This window comes from Microtus ochrogaster, chromosome 18 (assembly GCF_000317375.1).
Source record: "Microtus ochrogaster isolate Prairie Vole_2 chromosome 18, MicOch1.0, whole genome shotgun sequence".
Lineage (NCBI taxonomy): Eukaryota > Metazoa > Chordata > Mammalia > Rodentia > Cricetidae > Microtus > Microtus ochrogaster.
In genome coordinates, this window is record NC_022020.1 from 52,916,961 (window position 1) to 52,940,253 (window position 23,293).

Consider the following 23,293-nt stretch of genomic DNA (forward strand, 5'->3'; position numbering starts at 1 on the left):
GCCAAGACAAATAATCCTTAAAAATACCTGTGTCACAGAAAAGTCTGTCAGATATTTTAGGTGTGTAGGCCAAAAATGAATGCACCATTACAGAGGAACCTTGGGGTGACTGTAAAGCCAGGTAGTGGTAGCGCACGCCTTTAATCCCAGCACTTGGGAGGCAGAGGCAGGAAGATCACTGTGAGTTCGAGGCCAGCCTGATCTACAAGAGCTAGTTCCAGGACGGGCCCCAAAGCTACACAGAGTAACCCTGCTTTAACGCGCGCGCACGCACACACACACACACACACACACACACACGCACACACACACACACACACAATGAATCTGACATTGGCCCTTGTCCTCTGTACACATGCACATCAGAACTTGGCCAAAAACACAACCATGTACACACACATAAAAATAATTACATTAAGCCAGGTGGCGGTGGCACTGGCCTTTAATTCTAGCACTGACACTATCTGATAGTAGTGACCGTGATTTACCTGTATATTTGAATCTCCTTGTGTGTACTTTGCTCCTTCTATTATAGCCATATAGGAGAATCTGAGCTGGTCTGGCGTCTGGATAAGTCCCATGCGATACTTTCTCATATTCAGTAATACTTGTTTCACATTAACATCCTCTCCTTTTTCCATCTGCAACAAAGGCAAAAGCAAGTTGTCTAAGTCCAGGAAACAGAAACAATACAAGGTCACCTCTCAGAACTTAGCTGTGTTGTAGATCTTCTTGAAGAAAAAATGATTTGACACACGATGGCAACAACCCATTATTCTTATACACTGGCTGTCAAAGCAGCACCTGAAGGGTCTCTAGATATTAACACAATTCCAATCACAGCAATTTCATTCACTCTGATCAATACTCAGTGAAAGTAAGAAGTCACACTTATTTCTGGCCAAAACAAGGGTAACTGCTCTTGGTAGTTTCATTCTCTCTCTCTCTCTCTCTCTCTCTCTCTCTCTCTCTCTCTCTCTCTCTGGTTGAGACCTGGTTTCTCTAGGTTGCAGCTCCTTGTAGACCAGGCTCAGGCTGGCCTTTAACTCAGAGATTGGCACGCCTCTGCCTCGTGAGTGTACCACCATGGTCTGGCTTTATTTTTATCTCTTAATGTGACTGATTTATTGCCCTCCCTCCCTTCCTGATCCATAGAGCAAGTTCCAAGAAAACCAGGGTTACACAAAGAAACCCTGTATCAAAGAAAAGAAAAGAAAAAAAAAAAAACCTAACTACCCCCCCCCCGAAAAAGGGGGGAACAAAAAACAAAACTAGTGGATGCTGAAGGACTAGATGATACAGAAATCAAGGCACAAAGTAATTATCGATAGGTTTGATTCTATAATAAAACGAGGGAGAAAGAAGGCAGGTATTAAAAGAGGCATGAGAACCTAGAAATCCCCTATGTCCAAAGGTCATAGACTAAAGGTCATAAAAAGAAAGAATGGAAGGGGGCAGGAAGGATGGTTTAGCAATTGAGAACACTGAATATTCAATTCCCAGCACACACAGTCATATTACAGATAGTCATCTATCTGTGATAACAGTTTCCGAAGATCTGATATCCTCTTCTTCCTTCCATGCAGACCAGGCATGAATGCACCTGGTGCAAACATACATATGAGCAAAACAGAAAAGGAGGAGGGAGCTTGAATCGGTTGCGGCTGTGGGTGGTGGGTTAAAAAAAAAAGTATAGATCTTGGGGTTCCACACAAGAGTCTCAAGACTGGCTCTGTACTAACATGTGGTGTCCTGGTTTCACATCTGTTGCTAGAGAGAACACTGGCCAGAAGCAGCTTAGAAGGAAAGGTTTTATTTTAGTTCATAACCCCAGACCACAGCCTATCATTTAAGTACTTGCTATGTAGTTGGGCTGGTCTGGAACTCAGAGAGAATCCTTTACCTCTGTTGGAATTAAAGGTGTATGCCACCACAGATGGACTTCTTTCTTGTTTTATGGGACAGTCTCTTACTGGATCTGGGTAAGCTATGGTCAGTGAGCTCTAGGGACCTACCTTACCCCCACTTCCCAAGTTCTGGGATTACAAACATGGCACTGTGTACATGAGGCAAATTTTCTGTCACAGCTTACTTAATGTTGAGATGACAGGTACGAGCCAAGCCTGACTGAGACAAATTTCTTGGGGAAGCTCTGGAACTGTTGGACACACTCATATACCAGCCAGGAGCTAGAGCTAACTTAAACAGTGGAAGGTAGGGATTTTCAACAAGAAAGTACAAGTTTAACCTAAAAACACTAGATTTTAGGATATGACATTAGAACTTACTGCTGCCTATAGAAACAGTTAAGACAGATGAAGGGGTGAGGTGGATACAAGAACTGACTGCTATCACAGAGCACCAGGGTTTGTCTTACAATTGTATGCAACTCTGTTTTGGGAACTTGGTGCTCCCGTCATGCACACGGCACACATACACATTTGAAGGGAAAACACATAAACATAATTTTAAAATTTTTTACAAATGTTTATCAGCTGGGTGGTGGTGGTGGTGGTGCAGATGGATTTCTGATTTTGAAACCAGCCTCATCTACAGAGCGAGTTCCAGGACAGCGAGGGCTACACAAGGAAACCCTGTCTTGAAAAATCAAAAAACTTTATCTGTTCCTCATTAATATTATAAAACCATAAAACAAAACAAAGTAGAGACACAGAACTGGCCAGGCAGGGTGGTACATGCCTTTATAGGAATAAAATACTTGAGAGGCAGAGGTGGGTGATTTCTTAAGTTTGAGGCCAGCCTGATCCACGAAGAGAGTTCCAGGACAGCCAAAGCTACAAAGAGAAACCAAGCCAAACCAAAAAGCCCACAAACCCAAAATAAGGTCACCATGGACACTTACCAGAACAAGGCAGGTGTCTACAAGAGAGAAGGTGCCAGAGCGCCCAATGCCTGCACTACAATGGATCACTGCAGGTCCATGGTCTGGGTTCAAGGAGCCAGATTCTCTAACTTTAAACAAGAAATTGAGGAATGAAGCCGGTGACTCAGGAACTCCAAAATCTGGCCAGGTGGTATAATGAAAGTGAGATATAGTTCGGGTTTCACCACTCTGAAATGTGAAAATCAAGGGGAAGTTAGTTCCGATTTTTTTTCCTTTTTTTAAAATTATTTATTGTATTTTATGTATATTAGTGCTGTATCTGCATGTATACCTGCATACCAGAAGAGGGTATCAGATTCCATTATAGATCATTGTAAGCCACCATGTGGTTGCTGGGAATTGAACTCAAGACCTCTGGAAGAGCAGTTAGTGTTCCTAACCACTGAGCCACCTCTGTAGCCCTCTAATTTTTTTTTAAGTATATAAGTACGTAGTTATTGTTGCAGAAACATGTTTTGGGAACATATGAAAACAAAAGAAACTAGAGATGGGGCTATAGCAGTGGAAGGAGTGCTTGCCTTATATATAGAAAGTCCTGAATCATACACCAAACCCTGGCTGAATCTCTGACAGCAGAGAATCTCTGACAACTGGGTATAGTGGTACATGCCTGTAATCCCAGCACTTAGGAGATAGAGATAGGATGATCAGAAGCTCAGGCCATTTTGAGGCCCTGTCTCAAAAACAACAACCACTAAACAAAATCATTAGATGACCTATAAGATATGGGAGGATCATGAGGCTGGGCAGAGGAAAACCAAGCCTTGGGCTTTAATACAATAATGCAGCTGCATTTGCCAGGGAAAAAATAGAGTAACAATAAAAGGTACTTCCACCCATATAAAGAGTTAACACTAAAAGGTACTTGCACCCATCTAAAAAGTACATGCACGTATTTATTTATCTTCATTTTTAGTTGTTAGTGCATGTTAATAATCAACTCAAACATTATTTTACTAAACAGACTGAACACGTTCTTAAGGTCAACTTGGCCACATTTCCTCAATTTGCAGTTGTCCTGGTTACTATCAACAACTCGAAACACTCTCCCTTGTTTGTTCTAACTTACTCTAATTCACAGTGCAAGCAAAGAGATAAATGCGAAAGAGGAAAAGCGGCCCCTCTGATACTCGGGACAGCAGCAGTTCACTGACAGTCACCTGTGAACATGTGTCAGAACCATGTGCGACGACAGACATGGACCTCTGGAGAAAAGATCTAGGTAAATATTCCTGAGATCATATTCTACACTATATTTTAACATTTTCTTCCCAACTCAATAGAGTCACATTTCTGTATGGTCACTTCCAAGTTCAATATGTCTTTTTCTTGATCTTTGGGCTACTTCCAAGAGTAGTTAAGTACCAGGAGCTATCATACTGGCACAAGATGTTTTATACAGATCCATACCTTCATTTGCTCTCCACAATAGCCCTGCAAATATACAATTTCCATTTTATAGATGAGGAAACCATACCTCTACTGAGTAGTAGACCTGGAATGTAAGTTCAAGTTTGTTCCAGTGATTCTCTCTTTATTCCCAAGCATGTTTGCATTTTCTGGGTGATGGGCACTGAACCCTAAACCTTCAAGCATGCGGAGAAAGTTCCTTACAACTCAGTAATATTCACTACCCACTTATATTTTAGTTTTTGGTTCTTGGGACTTAATCTAATCTAGGGCCTAGAGTATACTAATCAAGTACTCGATCAATACGTTCTATCCAGAACATCCCTTCCTGCATTTTTAATAATTCTTTTTTTTCTTTCTTTCTTTCTTTTTTTTTTTGGTTGTTATCTTTTTATTTTATTTAGGACAAGGTTCCTCTGTGTAACCCTTTCTGTCCTGGAACTCGCTCTGTAGATCAGGCTGGACTTGAACTCACAGAGATTTGCCTGTTTCTGCCTCCTGAGTGCTGGGAATAAAGGCGTGTGTCACCACCACATGGCAAAATTCTTTTTTTCTTTTAAAATTTACTTATTTGCATTTATGTATGTTTGAGTGTCTTCATATATCTATGTACATCATGTATGTGCCAGAGGCTGTGGAGACCAGAAGAGCGCACTGATTTCCCTAGATCTGGAGTTATAGGCAGTGGTAAGCTTCTTGATATGGGTGCCGGAATTGAACCTGGGTGTTCTGCGAGAATAACATGTACTCTTAATCTCTGGCCCCAATAATTAATTTTCAATCTTCAAATATTAATATTAATCTAAACATTATAATTCTTTGTTTTCAGGATTTCTTCAGTTACTTTCTACAGAAATACAATCTAAACATGTTTATGACTAGATACTATTACAAAAATTCAAATTCAAGCACAGTACCAATCCTAGTAATAAAGAATTCTTAAAACCATCAGATGAAACCGAAACCCTGAAACCAGAAAAGCCTTACATTGATATTTTCTAACTGCAGTAGATGTACTGTATAATATGACTTCACATCTTCAGATAAGAGTTTCACACTAAATCCTGTTTCCTTAAACAGCATCTCTCGGTCATCTGTTGGCCAGTATTGTGCACATTTAACCTAAATTTAAGAACAATAGTTTAGACATATTATAAAACCATAAAAAGGAAAATAAACCTCACATATACATAGTATAAATTTCTTCAGGTACTGTATCCTAAGACTATCTGAAGTATTTTAATGAGAATGACATCTTGCAAAGTAGTTCCATAAAACGTTTCCTTTAAATTTAAAAATCCATAAACAGCTAACATGTTCATAAAAATGTGATATACTTTTTTATTTTGAGACAGAATCTCTTTAAATAGTCCTGGATCTCACTGTATAGACGAGGCTGTGAACTCAGAGATTTGTCTGCCTCAGCCTCCTGAATGCTGAGATTAAGGGCATAAGCCGACATGCCCTGCTAAAGTGTGCTAGTCTTAAAGCATAATAACATTTTAACACATTCACTCTGGATTTCTAATATCAGGCTCTTACAAGAATCTTATCTTCAGAAAACACTAACGAGGTTTTCTTTCAAGACAGCAGTGGCACACACCTTTACTCCTTTCACTAGGGAGGCAGGCGGATCTCTATGAATTCAAGGCCAGCCTGGTCTACAGAGTGAGTTCCAGGACAGCCAACCAGAAGAACTGTTACTCAGATTAAGGATAACAAATAAAGCACAAGAGGTAAACAGGACATTTTACAATAAGGAGAGAAATAGAAACAACATTAAAGCAATCAGAAGAAATGCAAAAGAAAATTCAATATATGTAGTGGGGAAGGGGGAACGGACAAGAACACCACCAACAAACAGTAGCAGAACAAATACCAACTGTGAAAGAGTATTTAAAACTACATACTCAAAGGCCAAATTTTTTTTTGTTTGTTTGTTTTTGTTGTTTTTTGGGGTTTTTTTTGTTTTGTTTTTTCGAGACAGGGTTTCTCTGTGGCTTTGGAGCCTGTCCTGGAACTAGCTTTGTAGACCAGGCTGGTCTCGAACTCAGAGATCCGCCTGTCTCTGCCTCCCGAGTGCTGGGATTAAAGGTGTGCGCCACCACCGCCTGGCAAAGGCCAAAATTTTTTACCTGAGAAACGGATCAAATGACAGGACTTATTTTGGAAAATTTAATGTTAAAGAAAAAGGGAGACAGGTTCAAGAGATGTCAAGAGGTGGTTGACAGCACCTGGGTTTGATCCCCAGCACCCATATGATGGTACAGAATCATTCATAAACCCAGTTCCAGGGGATTCAGCAGGTATACACATGTACACCTACACAGGCAAATAATCATAAGTTTAATATAAAATAAATTAAAAAAAAAGAAAAGGGGAGAAAACCCTTTCAAGTAATGTAGGTAAAATAAGTAATGGATTTATAAATAAATAAAAGAACATTCATTTGACTTGGATAGTAATCTATAATGCTATATAATGCTAGAAAGAAATGAGTGTTATCAAATAAGAGCCAAAAAAATTTTATACTCTGCCAAAATGACTTTTAAGTACTAAAACAGCAGATGCACTTTTACTGACATGTAAGAAATCAGTGATGAAAATGCCCACAACAGGCTAGAGAAATGGTTCAGCAGTTAGGAGCACTTGATGCTCTTGCAGAGGATCCAGGTTTGACTCCCAGGACCTGCATGGTGGCTCACTACAATTCCAGGGGATTGATGCCTTTCTCTGACCTCTCAGAGTACCAGGCACATATGTGGTGCCACACATACACATTGAGGCAAAATACTCATACACATAAAAGGAAAATAAATCTTAAAAAAACCTTAATGCCCATGAGTCCTTCTTTATGACTTGACATGAATATTAGAATAAGTGGATAGATTATCAACAAGGACTGATGGTGAATATTATATACACTCAAATGGTCCTCTTGCCCTTCCAATTATTATTATTATTATTTTGCTTGTTTGTTTTTTGGATTTTGTTGTTTTTTTTGAGACAGTGCTTTTCTGTGTAGCCTTGGCTGTCCTCGAACTCACTATGTAGACAAGTCTGGCCTCCAACTTGCAGAGATCCACCTGTCTCTGCCTTCTGAGTGCTGGATTAAAGATATGCATCACCAGTGCCCAACTGAAGACCCAATTCTTAAATGTTCTGGAACCAATCTGTATTCTGTCAATCATGTTTTAAATAAACGCTGATTGGCCAGGCAGGAAGTATAGGTGGGAAAACCAGACAGGAAGTAGAAATGATGCATGAGAACAGGAGAATTCTGGGAAGGAGGAAGTTGATTCCTCCCACTCCTGCCCAGACCACCGAAGCCGCAAGATGTGATCTGCCCCACTGAAAAAGGTACTGAGCCACATGGCTAACATAGATCAGAATAATGGGTTAATATAAGCTACAAGAGCTAATAAGTAGCCTGACCTAATGGGCCAATTAGCTTTATAACTTATAGAGATCTCTGTGTGATTTTCTTTGGGGCTTGCTGGCTGTGGGGTACTGGATAGGACAGAAATCCCAACAAGCAGGCCCTTCATGTTACGAATTTTTGTTTTTCACTCACACCCACAGTAACTAGTATCTCAGCACACAAATACTCTAAACGGGCTCCTTTCTTTTCCATAACAGCTCAAGTGTAAGTGGTGATTGTTACTTGATTGTTTGTATATATGTACATAGGGGTTACTTTCTTGGTTTGTTTGTTTGGTTGGTTGGTTTTTCAAGACAGGGTTTCTCCGTGTAACAGCCCTAACTGTAATGGAACTTGCTCTGTAGACCAGGCTGTTTGGTTGGTTGGTTTTTCGAGACAGGGACTGTGGCTGTCCTGGAACTTGTTCTGCAGATCCACCTGTCTCTGCCTTCCAAGTGCTGGGATTAAAGTTAAGCACCACCAACGCCTATTTGAGTTTACTCTTAATTAGTGATTGTTTACTATTATTCCTTTCAAGGGATCAACAGCTGGTGATAGCCCAGTAGATAAAATGACACCTTTACCCTACAACCTAGTTCCTCTTGAACACTGCAAACAAAAACCACAGGAAAAGATGAAAACCAAACAAACAAAGAACCTCACCGCAGATGCACATATGCAGAAGAGAAACAAAGGAAACATGAAAAGCCAAGGCAGTATGATGCCTCCAAAAATTACTAGTACCAGGCAGGTCGGGGTGGCACATGCCTTTAATCCCAGCACTCGGGAGGCAGAAACAGTTACATAACTATGAATTTGAGGCCAGCCTGGTCTACAGAGTGAGTTCCAATAGAGCCAGGACTCTTTCACAAAGAAACCTTGTTCCAAAAAAAGAAAAAACAACAAAAACCCAAACCCAAAAACCAAACAAACAAACAAACAAAAAGAACAAAAACAAACTAGTCCCACTGTAATCCCACTATAATGATCTTTAAGCAGAGGAAATTCCAAAGAACTCAAAGACGGGACTGAGGAGACTAAGCTTAGCGGCTAAAGTGGTCACTGCATAAACACCAGAAGCTGAGACTCCATTCCAGCACCACAGAGTAAAGCTGGACAGAGGTGAGCACACAGATGTGGGAGAGCAGAGATGAGTGACTTCTAGGGGCTCACTGGCAAGTCAATCTTTCGCCACAGACAGGCCACCCTGACATAAAACTCCATCTGAGTTAAATGACATGATGGATCAAATGGACCTAAAGACATTTACAGAACACTATGCAAACAACACAGATTACATGTTCTTAGCAGCATTCCAAGAAATTTCCTTTAAATAAGATCACTCTTGAGGAATACTGTCCTCGAGGAATGAGATGCCACTGTGTCTTAGAACTGCAGCAGCAGTGATTACCCATGAGATCCGTACAATATTGAGCCCTGTAACATTCCATAACAAATGGAGAAACTTACCAGGCTCTTCCCTCTAAGGGTTTATAGGCAGTTAACAGTGGCTGGTGAGAGGGAGAGATGTTTTTCTTTTTTCATTTTGTTTTTTGAGACATGGTTTCCTGAGGTAGCTCTGCTGCCCTGAAACTCGTTTTGTAGACCAGGTGGCCTCAAACTCAGAGACTTCTCTGCCTCTCGAGTACTGAGATCAAAGGTGTTCATCACCATGGCTGGCTTTGACACAGGTATTTTTCTTTGGTAATGGAGTCAGAAACATTAATTTTAAAGCACTAGTGTTCCTAAAACTAACTTCACATATATGCTATTGTAAAAAGTGCTGTTTCTTAGCCTCCCAAATGCACTTGAGTACAACTGTCTGTCCTATCACTGTAGTGAGCAAATGTTTGCCTCACCGGAGAATTCACACAATACTCTTATAGAAAACAAATCTTGAGGAAAATTAAAATATTGTCTTATACTCCACTTGACCTCAATAGAATAAAACTACAAAACAAGAAAAACAACAGAACATACAAAGGCCTATAGATTGAAAACAAAATACCAAAAAAGAAAGAAACAACAACAACAACAACAACAAAAAAACATACCACTGAATGAGAATGGATCTCTGAAGACATCAAAGAGAACAAAAAAATGTGTATAGAATTGCATAAAAAATTACAGCATAATATTCCAAACCCTGTGAAACAGAATGAAATCAGTCCTAGAGAGAAGTTTATAGCTGTAAGTGCCTAACATAAAAATAAGTAAATAAATGCATCAGAGTTATCTCAATATCTGAGGCTTTGGAAAAACAAGAACAAGCCAAGTCCAAAAGTATAGATTGTAAGAAATAAGATCAGGGTAGAAACTAATGAAATGAAAACTAAAGAAGCAATACATAGACTCAGTGAAGCAAATGCATTCATTTTATGAAACCAGCATTACTCTAATAGTAAGTAATGTTGGACAAAGGCAGAACATATAAATAAAATAATAGACCACTGTCTTGATGAATATAACAACAAAATTCTCAATAAAATACTTGCAAATTGAATTCAAGAACACAGCTGGAGAGATGGCTTAGAGGTTAAGAACACGGACTGCTCTTCCAGAGGTCCTGAGTTCAATTCCCAGCAACCACATGGTGGCTCACAGCCATCTATAATGAGATCTGGTGCCCTCTTCTGGCATGCAAGCATACATGGAAGGAATGTTGTATACATAATGAATTCAAGAACACAGAAAAGAGATCATTCACCATGATCAAGTTGGCTTCATTCCAGAGATTCAGGGATGGTTCAACATAGCAAATCAAAAATCATACTTGACCACATAAATTGACTCAAGGACAGAAAACACATGATGTTAAAAAGACATCCCTTCATGATAAAAGTCCTAAAGAGACTAGGATTAAAAAGGACATATTTACACACAACAAAGGCTACATATGACAAACCTATAGCCAACATCACACCAGGAGAAAATTCAAACATATTGGCTACAATAGGAAACAAGACAGAGGTTTTCATCTTTCTCTACCCTTACTTATTCAATACAGTAGTTGAAGTTTTAACTAGAGTAAGACAAGAGAAGGAAATGAATGGATACAAACAGGAAAGGAAGAAGCCTATGCACCCTTACATATTGATAAAAGATCCTACATATAAGATATCCTAAAGACTGCATCAGAAAATTCTTAGATTTGATGAACAGTTTATGCAAGTGTCAAGATACAAAATTAATATTTAAAATCAGTAGACTTTCTATATCAGTAACAACATGTTGGCAAGATATTTGATCACACTGTGAACCCCGAGAGACTGCGTTACTTACTGAAAAAATCTATTTCTAGCTGTAGTGTGGCTCTGTCCTAGCATAAACCAAGAGCTTTGTGCTTATTGTAAACAGGATTAAATAAAATTAACCATAGGTCAAGTAGAGCAAGTAACCAGTTGACAGGCAATGAACAAGAAAAAGACCATAGAAACTAAGAGAGAATCAGAAAGATGGACAGAGACTCACACAGGAAGTAGAAGGGAGGAACATTCCGTTGGAGTTTTTGTTTGAGACTGTGAAACAGAAAGGAAATTTTTGGGATGCCTGAGGAGGAAGGTCAGCTGGGGACTTTTTCTGATTCTCTGAGCTAGTAGGTCTTTACCCCAGCATCTGGCTCCCAAGTCTTTATTGGTAAAATGGAATAGAGTTTTTGCTTAAAAAAAAAGAAAAAGAAAAGACAAACATGTTTACAAAGAATCAGGGAATAATCTCATTCTAATAGCTTTAAAAAAAAAAAAACTTGTAACAAACCTAGGTAAAGAAAGATCTCTACAGCCGGGCGGTGGTGGCGCACGCCTTTAATCCCAGCACTCGGGAGGCAGACGGATCTCTGTGAGTTCGAGACCAGCCGGGTCTACAGAGCTAGTTCCAGGACAGGCTCCAAAACCACAGAAACCCTGTCTCGAAAAACCAAAAAAAAAAAAAAGAAGAAGAAAAGAAAAAAGAAAGATCTCTACAACAAAAGCTACAGAACTAAAGAAAAAATAAGAGAGTAGAAGATGGAAAAACTTTTCCTCCTCATATATCAGAAGAATTAATACTGTAAGGGCAGGAACTGTGGGTTAGTAAAAAAAAAAAAATTCTTGGGCAGAGGTGGCACACGCCTTTAATCCCAGCACTAGGGAGGCAGAGGCAGGAGGATCTCTGTGAGTTTTAGGCCAGCCTGGTTTACAAGAGTGAGATCCAGGACTAAACAAAACTCCCCAAGTGAACAAACAAACAAAAGAATCCTCTTATGAAAGTTCTAAAGACTGGGGGGGGGGATCTAATTCTGAACAAAAAAGTAAAACAAACAAAAATACAATAATGATACATCATACATGATTTCAAGTTATACCACAGAGCCATAATAACAAAAAAAGGCTTAATACTTTCACAAAAAGAAAAATGGATCAATCCAATAGAAAGGGAACCCAGAAAAAGCCAATGTAGCTTCAATCAGGTGATCTTTGGTGCAGGTGTTACCGTGAGTCCAGTGGGTGGATAGACAAAAGCAGATCCGGAGGGCTCACAAGCAATTCAGTCAAAACAAGGGCCCCCAAGTTTAGTGAGGGGCCTTGTCTTAAAACTAAAGCACAAATCAATGAAGAATAAATTCTGCTCCCCCAGTGAACATGCACACAGCAGTGACTTTCTGAACAGGGCCTCTACTCACTTGGGAAATAATGTCTGCAGTGACATCTTATGTTTTAAAAAGTAAAAAGTTTGGGGCTGGAGAGATGGCTCAGTAGTTAAGAGCATTGCCTGCTCTTCCAAAGGTCCTGAGTTCAATTCCCAGCAACCACATGGTGGCTCACAGCCATCTGTAAAGAGGTCTGGCGCCCTCTTCTGGCCTTCAGGCATACAGACAGAATATTGTATACATAATAAATACATAAATAAATATTAAAAAAAAGTAAAAAGTTTTCCTGAATATCAGAATGCTAAGTCACCAGAGGCCAGGCAGTGCCGGCACACAACTTTAATTCCAGGACTCAGGAGACAGAGGCAGAAGGATCTCTGTTAGTTCAAAGCCACCCTGGGCTACGCAAGGTTGAATCTGTTTAAAAGAGAAAAAGCTCACACAAGGGTGATTCCTGTGAAATGACTAAGCCTTAATGGACCTGAGAGGCAGTTGGCCGATACTGATAGTAAGAGCATGCACAGTAGAGCCAGCCAGGGTCTGCCAGAGGGCCTTGAAAACAGCAGCCAAGTCTGACAAGAGATGATGTGGACCCTGCTACAGATCCCAGCACTTGGGATCACACGCCTTTAATGCCAGCAATAGAGAGGTAGGGACAGGAGTATTACAGCTCAGCAAAGAGGAATAAGGCTTCCGGAGATGCGAGCTCAGTGCAATCTGAGGTTTAGGGGAGACAGATGGAGCATGGAGATGCAGTCTGAGGACAGGATCACCCCTTTGGTCTGAGCACTGGTAGAGGTAAAAGAACTCTCTAGTTGCTGGCCTCTCTGCTTCTCTCATCTTCAGCATTAACCCCTGTATCTGACTATTGGTTTTTATCATTAAGACCAACTAGAATTTGTATTACAAATGTCAATAGCTGACAAAAAGAATCTCATGAAATTATGAAGTTTCAGGAGCTGGAGAGATGGCTTAGAGGTTAAGAGCACTGACTGCTCTTCCAGAGGTCCTGAGTTCAATTCCCAGCAACCACATGGTGGCTCACAGCCATCTATAATGAGATTTGGTGCCCTCTTCTGGCATGCAAGCATACATGGAAGGAATGTTGTATACATAATAAATAAATCTTAAAAAAAAAGAAATTATGAAGTTTCTGCACAGAAAAGCAAGTGGTTAAGTGAACACCTAGTGAATATCTTTGCTAACCGTTTTATCTGACAGAAGACTAATATCTAGAATATACAAAAAACTCAAAAACATAAACAACCCAGTCAATAAAGGGGCTAATGAAATGAATAGACAAGATGAGACACAAATTGTCACTCTATACATGAAAAAATGTTCAGCCTTGCTAGCTACCAGAGACATGCAAACTAAAACTACACTGAAATCCCCATCTCACTCTAGGCTGGATGACAATCGTTAAGAAAAGAAATAATTGTTGGATATAGTGATGCAACCCAGGACACAGAGGCAGGTGGATCTCTAAGAGGCCAGCCTGTTCTACATAGGGAGTTCCAGAACAGTCAGGGCTACAAAGAGGGGGGGGGGAGAAGGAGGGAAGGAGGAGGGGAGAGAGAGAGAGAGAGAGAGAGAGAGAGAGAGAGAGAGAGAGAGAGAACAGTAACACCACCACCAAAAAACAAAAAATTCTGCAGGCAAGGTTGAGGACAGAGGGGAGCTGGCGCACACTATTGATGGGACCGTAAACTACTTCAGCCACTGTGGAAATCAGTATGGAAGTTCCACAAAAAAACTGAAAGCAGAGCTACAATACAACTCAGCTATAATACTTCTGGGTATCACAGAGAGACCTACATTTTATCAACGTTTACCATGGTACTATTCACAAAAGCTAAGTTATGAAACCAACTCAGGAATCCACAGATGAATGAAGAAATGTGGTATATTTACAGAATGAAAAGTTTTAACCAAAAAGAGCATAGTTATGCTATTTGCAGAAATATAGATGCAACTGAGATAAACATATCAAGTGAAACATGAAAATCTCAGAAAAACAGTGTTTCTCTACCTTGCCTATCTATACAAAATCTAGGAGATGGACGTGAAAGTGGAAGAGGAACTGTTTAGGAGTACAAAAGAAAAGGGCTAAAAGAGGAGAAGTGGGAGAAAAGGGAGTGAGGAGCAAGGCAGAGAGCGAGCTCAACACACCAGCTACACTTACATGAAAATGTCCTCATGCAACAGAATAAGACATATAGTACTATGAATCTACAAATTTATAATAAAAATGAGAGGAAGAAAAAGTATTCATTATTTCGCTGGTCAGAAATATACTGGCCATCACCCTTTAGCCAACAAAGGTCAACAGTAATAAATGAGTACCCGCTCCCAAAATGAAACATTTATAAACTAATGATCACAGATGGCAAACTAAACTATAAGTATTAAATATTACTCACCGATTCTTTCTCTACAGTTCGGTTTAACATGACAACTGCTTTGGTCTTTTGCTGCCACACCATGAGCCAGAAGTGGCAACATGTGTTAGGAAGTGGCCCCTGTAATAAAAGAACAAGAACATATCAGGGAAAGGAGCTGGGGAAGGACACGGCTCCGAGGATGCTGCTGTGATGACTGTGATGGTCAGTGGATTAGGTCCTGCTAAGTGAAGCAGGACTTTAAATACACTTAAATTCAAAATATAGTCTGCATTCAATAAAACTTTTCCATTATATTATTAAAGATATATTATTGACTTAGGCAGAAAAAGAACTGTATGGGATACCTGGGGTTCAGAAATAAGAGTTGGATAACTAGATTCAATTATATTATATTCAATTATTCAACACTTATAAAATACAGGCAAGATTTTGTGCCAAAAAAGTCAACTTAGTTCATATTATTATAGCTTTGTTATCATGACCAAAGGTGCCTAACACACAGGCAAATCAGAATCATGAAAATATCTGGGAGTTCACGTCCAGACTAGAAAGGAAGTCAGAAAGGAAATTTGACTCTTTTCAGTTTCTGCAACAGACAAGTGACATCTCAGATCATGGGGGGAATCTGTGAGAAATGAGGAAGTTTATGTCATTACTGACTGACCAACCAGTCCAAGTCAACACAAAGGAACTTGCAGAAAAAAAAAATCATCAAAGTGCCTGCAAATCAGTTTGTATCATCTGACAGAGTATCAGCTGGCAGAGTTAAAAGCGGGCAACCGTCTTTATTACAAAATGCTACGGAGGGGACAGGAAAGGAGGAATGGAGGGAGGGAGGCAGGCAATGAAGCATGCCCAACTTGGACCTTCTTCCTTCCTTCTTGTAGGGCTGAAGATGTAACCCAGGAAACTCATGTAACTCATGAAAGCCGAGCAAACGCTCTACCATTAAGTTATAAAACCAACTTGCATCTAAACATGCAGACCATTTCCCGAGCAATGTGCCAGACAGCTCAGTGTCATGAGCAGGAAAGACCAGAGTGTAACTGAGAGTTCAGATAGTTCTACACTGACTGAAATCATCTTTAGAGCAGATATATTTTTTGGTGTGTTGCCAATACTCAATACATACTGCTTAAGTAAACAAACTCTAAGGTTAACCTGTAAAATTGCTAGATAGCTGAGAAATTACGACCTTACTGTTAAAGAATTAGATTATCTTCATTCAATGTACACATCTATTTCCAATATAAAACATACAGTCCAAAGGTGATAAAACAACCTCTCTACCGAAATAAGAAAATCCCCAGTAAAATGAACACCTTTTTCTTTCATCTTAAAATAAAAATCATGGGTTGGGTGTAGTGACCTACACCTTTAATATCAAGGAGATGGTTCTCTTTGAGTTTAAGGCTAGCTTAGTCAACACAGTAAGATCCAGGCTAGCCAGGGTTATACAGTGAAATCCTCTCTGAAAAGAACAAAACAAAATACAACAACCATGAAGTGAGACTAGAAAAAAAGCACCCCAGTGTGGCTCTCAGTTACCTATAACCAGCTCCAGGGGATAGGATAGAACGCTCTCTTCTGGCCTCAGGAGGAGCCTATATATGCATACCACATATAAGAAAATACACAAGGACACATACATATAAATAATAAAGAAAATGCTATTTAAAAATAATTATGAAGCAACTTAGTAGAGAAGTCCTTTGTGTGCACATTCATACCCCAATTCTATTACTGGTTCTAAAGACTAGACAGAAAACATGCAACAGCTGTTATAGTATAAAGAACAAAGGATTCTAAAAAGAGAGAAATTCATCTATCAGCTAGTAATGATACAAAAAAAATTCCTTCCTTTTATTTCTTTTTTTTTCTCTTTTTTTGAGACAGTTTCTTTGTGGAGCTCTATCTGTGGACCAGTCTGGCCTTGAATTCCAAGACCCACCTGCCTCTGCCTCCCAGTGTTGGAATTAAAGGCATGTACCACCACCAACTGCTGAAATGCTACCAAATTTTTAAACATTAAAATGGACATGACATACAACGCTGATTAGAAAAAACAGAGTATGGCAAAAGACAATCTAATAAGCAACAAAGAACAATTAGATATTGTAAGTAACAAACATTAAATGTAGATTTTCTCTCTCTCTGATCAAGTAACACGCTATGCATAGGCATTACTAAAATGTAGTCTCAGCCCCTACAAAGTGCAAATGGGGAGAGTGAGAAGTTACTAGCATCAAATATTCAAATCATCAGGTCCTATGTTGTAAGAAAGTCTGAGACGGTATAGCTATACAGCACGAATCTGGCAGAGAGGTGATACGAAAGACAGGGGCAGTTAAGGTCACTCTACATGTTCTAAATATCAAGCAAGGTGCATAAGAGCACATGGTAAAAGTGTGGGTACACTGGAGCGAACCACACCCGAAGAGCAAGTAGATCTGGTGGCAAGAAAACATTTTCCAATGCTACGCTGATTTCTGTGGAACTGAGCAACTTGTATAGGCCAGGGCTGCAACTAGGAAAAATACAATAAGGATTGCTCTACTCAGGTGAAGAACTAGGAAGGAGGCTGATTTCCTTCAATTAACCTACCAACTAGACACAGAAAGTAAAAAATTCAAGATTTAGGTTAAAATATCCATAGAGCAATGAAAAAAAAATACAGAAAGAAATCTGTTGTGGAATAATCCTTTTGTACACTGTAAAGATTTGTCAGCTCAAATTAGTTTAATAAAACGTTGATTGGCCAGAAACCAGGCAGGAAGTATAGGTGAGGTACCAAACTGAGGACGATGGGAAGGAGGAGGGCAGAGTAAGGAGTTGCCAGCCAGACACAGAGGGAGCAGGAGATGAACATGCCATGCATTAATAAAGATACTGCTACATATCAGAGCATAAGTAAGAAATATGGGCTAACTTAAAATGTAAGAGCTAGTTAGTAATAAGTCTGAGCTATTGGCCGAGCATGTATAATTCATATTCAGCCTCTGAGTCAATTATTTGGGAAAGGCCTGTCAGGTTTCTGGGAACACGTGCCCAGGACAAGAGACATGCATTTACAGAAACCAGAAGAAAAAGAAAACAAACAAAAAACTGACAAATTCTCACACTCACACTGTGTAGAGTCCTGTTTATCTGGACACATAAAAACAGCTAGAGACAAATATTATTTAAAAATCATGAAACTGAAAATCAGGAATTTTCATAATGAAATTTTAGAAACTTGAAAAAAAGATTGAGGTTGGAAAGATGACTCAGCAGTTAAGAGCACTGACTGTCCTTTAAAGGTCTTGAGTTCCAGCAACTGACATGGTGCCTTACAACCATCTATAATGAGATCTGGTGCTCTCTTCTGGCCTGCAGTCATATATTCAGGCAGAACACTGCATACATAATGAATAAACCTTTTTTTTGTTGTTGTTGTTGTTTGTTTGTTTTTTGTTTTTTCGAGACAGGGTTTCTCTGTGGCTTTGGAGCCTGTCCTGGAACTAGCTCTTGTAGACCAGGCTGGTCTCGAACTCATAGAGATCCGCCTGCCTCTGCCTCCCGATTGCTGGGATTAAAGGCGTGCGTCACCACCGCCCGGCTAAATAAACCTTTTTTTAAAAAAATCACTAATCCCATTATTACTGTTCCCAATAAAAGTGGCAACAGAAAAATGTGACAATAAATAATTGAGTTGTTAGGTATCACATTAGTGTGCTAGACAGCTTTTGTAAGCTTGAAACAAGTTAAAGACATCTGAGAGGAGAAAACCTCAATTACCTCAATTAAGAAAATTCTTTCATGTCGGGCAGTGGTAGCATAAGCCTTTAATGCCAGTACCTGGGAGGAGACGTGCAGATCTTTGTGAGTTCAAGGCCAGCCTGATCTACAAAGCTAGTTCCAGGACAGAGAAACCCTGTCCAAAAAAAAGGAGGTGGGAGCCTCCAAAAGATCAGGCTGTAGGCAAGCCTATATGGCATTTTCTTAATTAGCAATTGGTGAGGAAGGGCCCAATGCATTGTGGATAGAACCATCCCTGGGCTGGTGGTCCATGGTTCAATAAGAAAACAGGCTGAGTGGCTAGAGAAATGGTTCAGAGGTTAAGAACACTGACTGCTCTTCCAGAGGTCCTGAGTTCAATTCCCAGCAACCACATGGTGGCTCACAACCAACTATAAGAAAATCTGGTGCCCTATTCTGGTGGGAGGCATGCAGACAGACAGAACATAGTATACTGATGTGGGAGTCCCTTCTGTGTGCTGTGATTACCATCAATAAATAAAGAAACTGCTTTGGACCTATAGTAAGGCAGGACTTAGGTAGGCAGGGAAAGCTAGGATGAATGCTGGGAGAAAGAAGGGCGGAGTCAGACAGATGTCATGGAGCCACTGCTGGAGATAGACGTGCTGAAAACTGCTAGTAGGCCACAACCTCATGGTGATATACAGATTAATAGAAATGGGTTAAATTGATATGTAAGAAGCTAGAGCTAATGGGCCAAGCAGTGATTTATTAATACAGTTTCTATGTGATTATTTTGGGTCTAAGCTAGCCAGGTGACCGGAAACCAACAAGCGGCCTCCTCCAACAGTATATATAATAAATACATAAATCTATTAGAAAGGAAGACATGTCTAAAAAAAACACAGTAGAGAAGAACTGTAGCTTCAAATTTTGGCTTCGTCTTATTCACTGTATGACTATACTATTTAATCACATTCTTCCTCTGTAGCATAATAGTATTTAACACAAAGGTTGTTCAACAGTTATACAAAACATGCAAAGTAGGGAAAATGTTATAAAAGTATTTTTATTATGCTTATTTATTTTGTGTGTGTATATATTTCAGAATGTGTATGTGTGTGTATATATATATACATCATGTGTCCCTCAGAGTAGCAAGTAGGAGGACAACTTGAAAGAGTTGGTTCTCTATACCATGTGGTTCCCAAGGACTAAATTCAGATTGTTAGGCGTGGCAGTAAGCACCTTTACTTGCTGAGCCATTTTGCTAACCCACAAAACTTTTTTTTTTTTTCCCGAGACAAGGTTTCTCTATATAAAAGTCCTGGCTGTCTGAAAATTCACTCTGTATACCAGGCTGGCCTCAAACTCAGATCTGCCTAACTTTTAATTCTTTATAAGAAATAATTTTACTTCTCATTAAAATGTAATGCTCACAGAGGTAGGGGGATTTATGTGTTTATTTAGAGATAAGATCCCATGAATTGAGACTGATCTGGAAAATCTTGATCCTCCTCTGCCTAGAATTACAGCCATGCATTACCATGTCTGTTTTTTTCCTTTTTTAAAAAGGAAACCTGTTTTATTTAAGTAGTGACTGCCAGAGTCGTTCTCAATAAATCTCCAGATGAAGAGTCAAGTGTTATCAGCAGAATTTAACACAGATTCTGTTAAAGCAGAGCATACCCCACCGTAGGTGACAGAGGTTGAGAACTAAGGTCCTAGGTAGGGAATACAGTTCAGATGTAACAGTACTCAATTCATCTGTGTGAGGTCCTTAGACCATACTCTGCCAAAAACAACACGCAAACAAACCACCGTCCCCAAGACTGAAGTGTAAACATGGAGATAGCTAAGAGAGAATCTTAAGAAAGACCTGTCTTGGAGCTGGAGAGATAGCTTGGCGGTTAAGAGCACTGACTGTTCTTCCAGAGGACCCAGATTCAATTCCCAGCACCTACATGGCAGATTACAACTGTCTGTGGTTCCAATTACAGAGGACCTGACTTCCATGGCTAAACACCAATGCTCATAAAATAAAGTGAAATAAATAATTAAAAATTTCTTTAAAAAATAAAGAAATAAAAGAGGAGTAAGAGAAAGAACCAATGATACTGATGGAAAGGACAGCAGAGAAGGGACAGCTGTGTAAAAGGTGCTCAACCATCTGTCCTGGCTTAAGTATGAAATTTTCTGCCTTGGGCCTGATGTTTCTTGAGGGACTTTTGGGAGGGCTTGGGCCTAACCAAAAGTGAATTTCTTGGTTGATTAGTACGGTAGCACTAGGATGTGGTGCCTAGCATGAGGAAGCACAGTACTGGAGAATGCCCTTATCACACAGCTAGTTCTCTCTGGGTCCTACTTTCCAGGATATTCTGTTTCACCTTAGCCTTAAAGCTAACCTCAAACTTAGTCTCTAAAATTATAAGCCAAAATAAACTTTTTTCCTTCAAATGTCCTTTCAAGTACTTGTCATAGCAATGAGTACGTAACACATTATGCTTTTCCATATTTTTGTTCATTTTCAGTAAAAAGTATATTTTTAACTCTGAATATTGATTTAAGAAAACCATAAATGACTATGATTGAGCATAAACCATGTTACTGTAAAACAGCAAATTAAAATTGACACTCCCAATCCCCATAAATGACTGCTTCTTAACGGTATATATAAGACTAATTCATTCAACCCACATCAGTCCTCTCATGAAATTAATGTTGGAATAAGCATATTAACATTTCTGGATTTTTCAGGTCTGCTTTTCAATCGCATTTGTAGCCACCAAGTACTAATTACATTATTTAGTTGTTTATTATCAAGCCACTGCATGAAGAAAATCATACTAGGTCCAAGTTAAAGAAGACCTCAAGTGATTCAACTTATAAAAGCTATGAGGTTACCCGGAGGTGGTGATGCATGGCTTTAATTCCAACATATGGATGGCACAGGCAGACAAATCTCTGTGAGTTCCAGGCCATCCTAGTCTACAAAGTGAATTTCAGGACGGCCAAGTACACAGAGAAACCCTATCTTGAAACACTAAAATAAGAAAGAAAGAGGGGGGGGAGTAGAGGAGAGAAGAAAAAGCTCTGAGGTTATTAAAGTTGTGAATATTTATTGCAAGGAAATTTCCAATTAAGCTTTAGTGAGAATCAAGCAGTTAAAAAGGAATGTTTCGGCTTCTTGTCGCTAGCCAGTACAGTCTCCAAAAGGAACCAGCATATGTACTAATACTAGTCTCAGCATAGCTGAATTACTTCTCCATATTCTGGATGTTTAAGTATAGTATCACTGCAGGCAAATCTGTTTTGTAATGTCAAATAGTTGCTTGTGGCCATGAAACTAGAACACTAGCAATCCCTGAAGTAGCAAACAGTGTCTTCTTGCTAATTCTCTGCTGTATCTCGAATGGGTCCGGCAGGAAGCAGCTCATCACTCTTATTCAATCAGTATACATTGCTCTGGATGGAATCATGTATACTACATATACCTCTTCTCCTGGGTGTAAACAACCTTCAGAGTAACTGGGAGAAGGAAGGGTAGGAGCAGAGGTCAGGACAAGATCTGAGGTTAGGAAAGGAGGAGGTCTGAGGGAAAAGGCTGATTAGTACTTGGTAGATGCTCAGTGCCTGGGCCGCTATAAATCAAAGTTCCTTAAGAGGGGGATAAACAGAGCATCTTTTCAAATGTATATTATCGATCTTTATTTTGTTATGTGAAATGTGAACTGATATACTTAGGCAGTTTTATACCAGATTGCTTTTCTTTCCTTTTTAGTTACAGGAGCAACTTTACTTTAGGCAAAATAATTTGTTTCTCTGACAGAAAATTCTAATGGCTCACAGGTACGTTAAGTTGAACTTAAAACAATTCACACTTTTTCTGTCTTTCAAATAGAAGGTATGTTAAACTTTTTAAAAATTTCAAACATGATGCCACAGATACAGTCAGGGGCACCTGCTTCCAGAAAACCAGAGTTCGGTTCCCAGCACCCATGTTTTATGGCTAACACCAGACTGTCTACTGGACACCCTCTTTTGGAGTCTGTGGGTACCCTGGTGCACATAAACATATACATGTACACAGAGACACATAAAAAAGTAAAATTTAAAACTATCAAACATAAAAGCTTCTACTTCTGAGGCTTTCTGACTGGGAGGCATGACAGGGTTGCATTTTAACCTCTCTGATTTGATAATGGTGAACTACACGATAACAGAGCTGCACTCTCTGAAAATATACTATAGTGCAGGGATGGACAGAGAAGAGCATTCAAGGGCCTTCCTGGTTCTTCAAAACAAGTTAGAGGAAGAGAACCCCAAGGCACTAACAAAAAATAACAAAAGCTATATTAGATACAGTGCAAGAAGTTAATTTACCTGAAGTGAATTGCATCAAGCCATTTCAGAAGAATTTCCTCCATTGAAAATAGGAACAGTACAAACAATCTTACTTTTTACCAATGTATTTAAAGTTCCAAAACTATGATGTTTGCAACTGATTTCAGAATCAGAAAACTAAAAATAGCAAGTCATTTGCAAATGTCACCACATGTTCAGCTTTGTGTAGAGCCCAGCAGCCAAGCTCTACTCTAAGGCTTCTGCCCAGCACCGCACTACTTGCCTGTGTTAGGATGTAACTTCTTTGTGCCTCTTCCATGTCAACTAAGCTGGCGTTAATATAATCATTTTCAGTACTCTGCAGTTTAACACGACTGTGATCATCTGAAAGCAGAGAACGATAAATCATGACTGTCATTTCAACTTTTCCATTCCTTTTTATT

General features: G+C 39.5%; 1 protein-coding gene across 9 annotated transcripts in view; it reads right to left on the minus strand.

The window, feature by feature from the left end:
- The window catches only part of Ptpn2 (protein tyrosine phosphatase, non-receptor type 2), a 71,687-nt gene that overhangs the window by 12,883 nt on the left and 35,511 nt on the right, over nt 1–23,293 (minus strand). For 7 of the 9 annotated variants that reach the window (XM_026783553.1, XM_013349617.2, XM_026783552.1 and 4 more), the window contains 4 exons: nt 14,787–14,885; nt 5,303–5,437; nt 2,864–3,073; nt 489–641 (listed from right to left, as the gene is read on the minus strand). In XM_026783553.1, coding sequence (XP_026639354.1) covers nt 489–641; nt 2,864–3,073; nt 5,303–5,437; nt 14,787–14,885 — 597 coding nt within the window. Of the gene's footprint in view, nt 1–488; nt 642–2,863; nt 3,074–5,302; nt 5,438–14,786; nt 14,886–23,133; nt 23,235–23,293 lie in introns of all 9 variants that reach the window. The other 2 variants (XM_013349615.2, XM_026783554.1) reach the window with 2 other exon arrangements.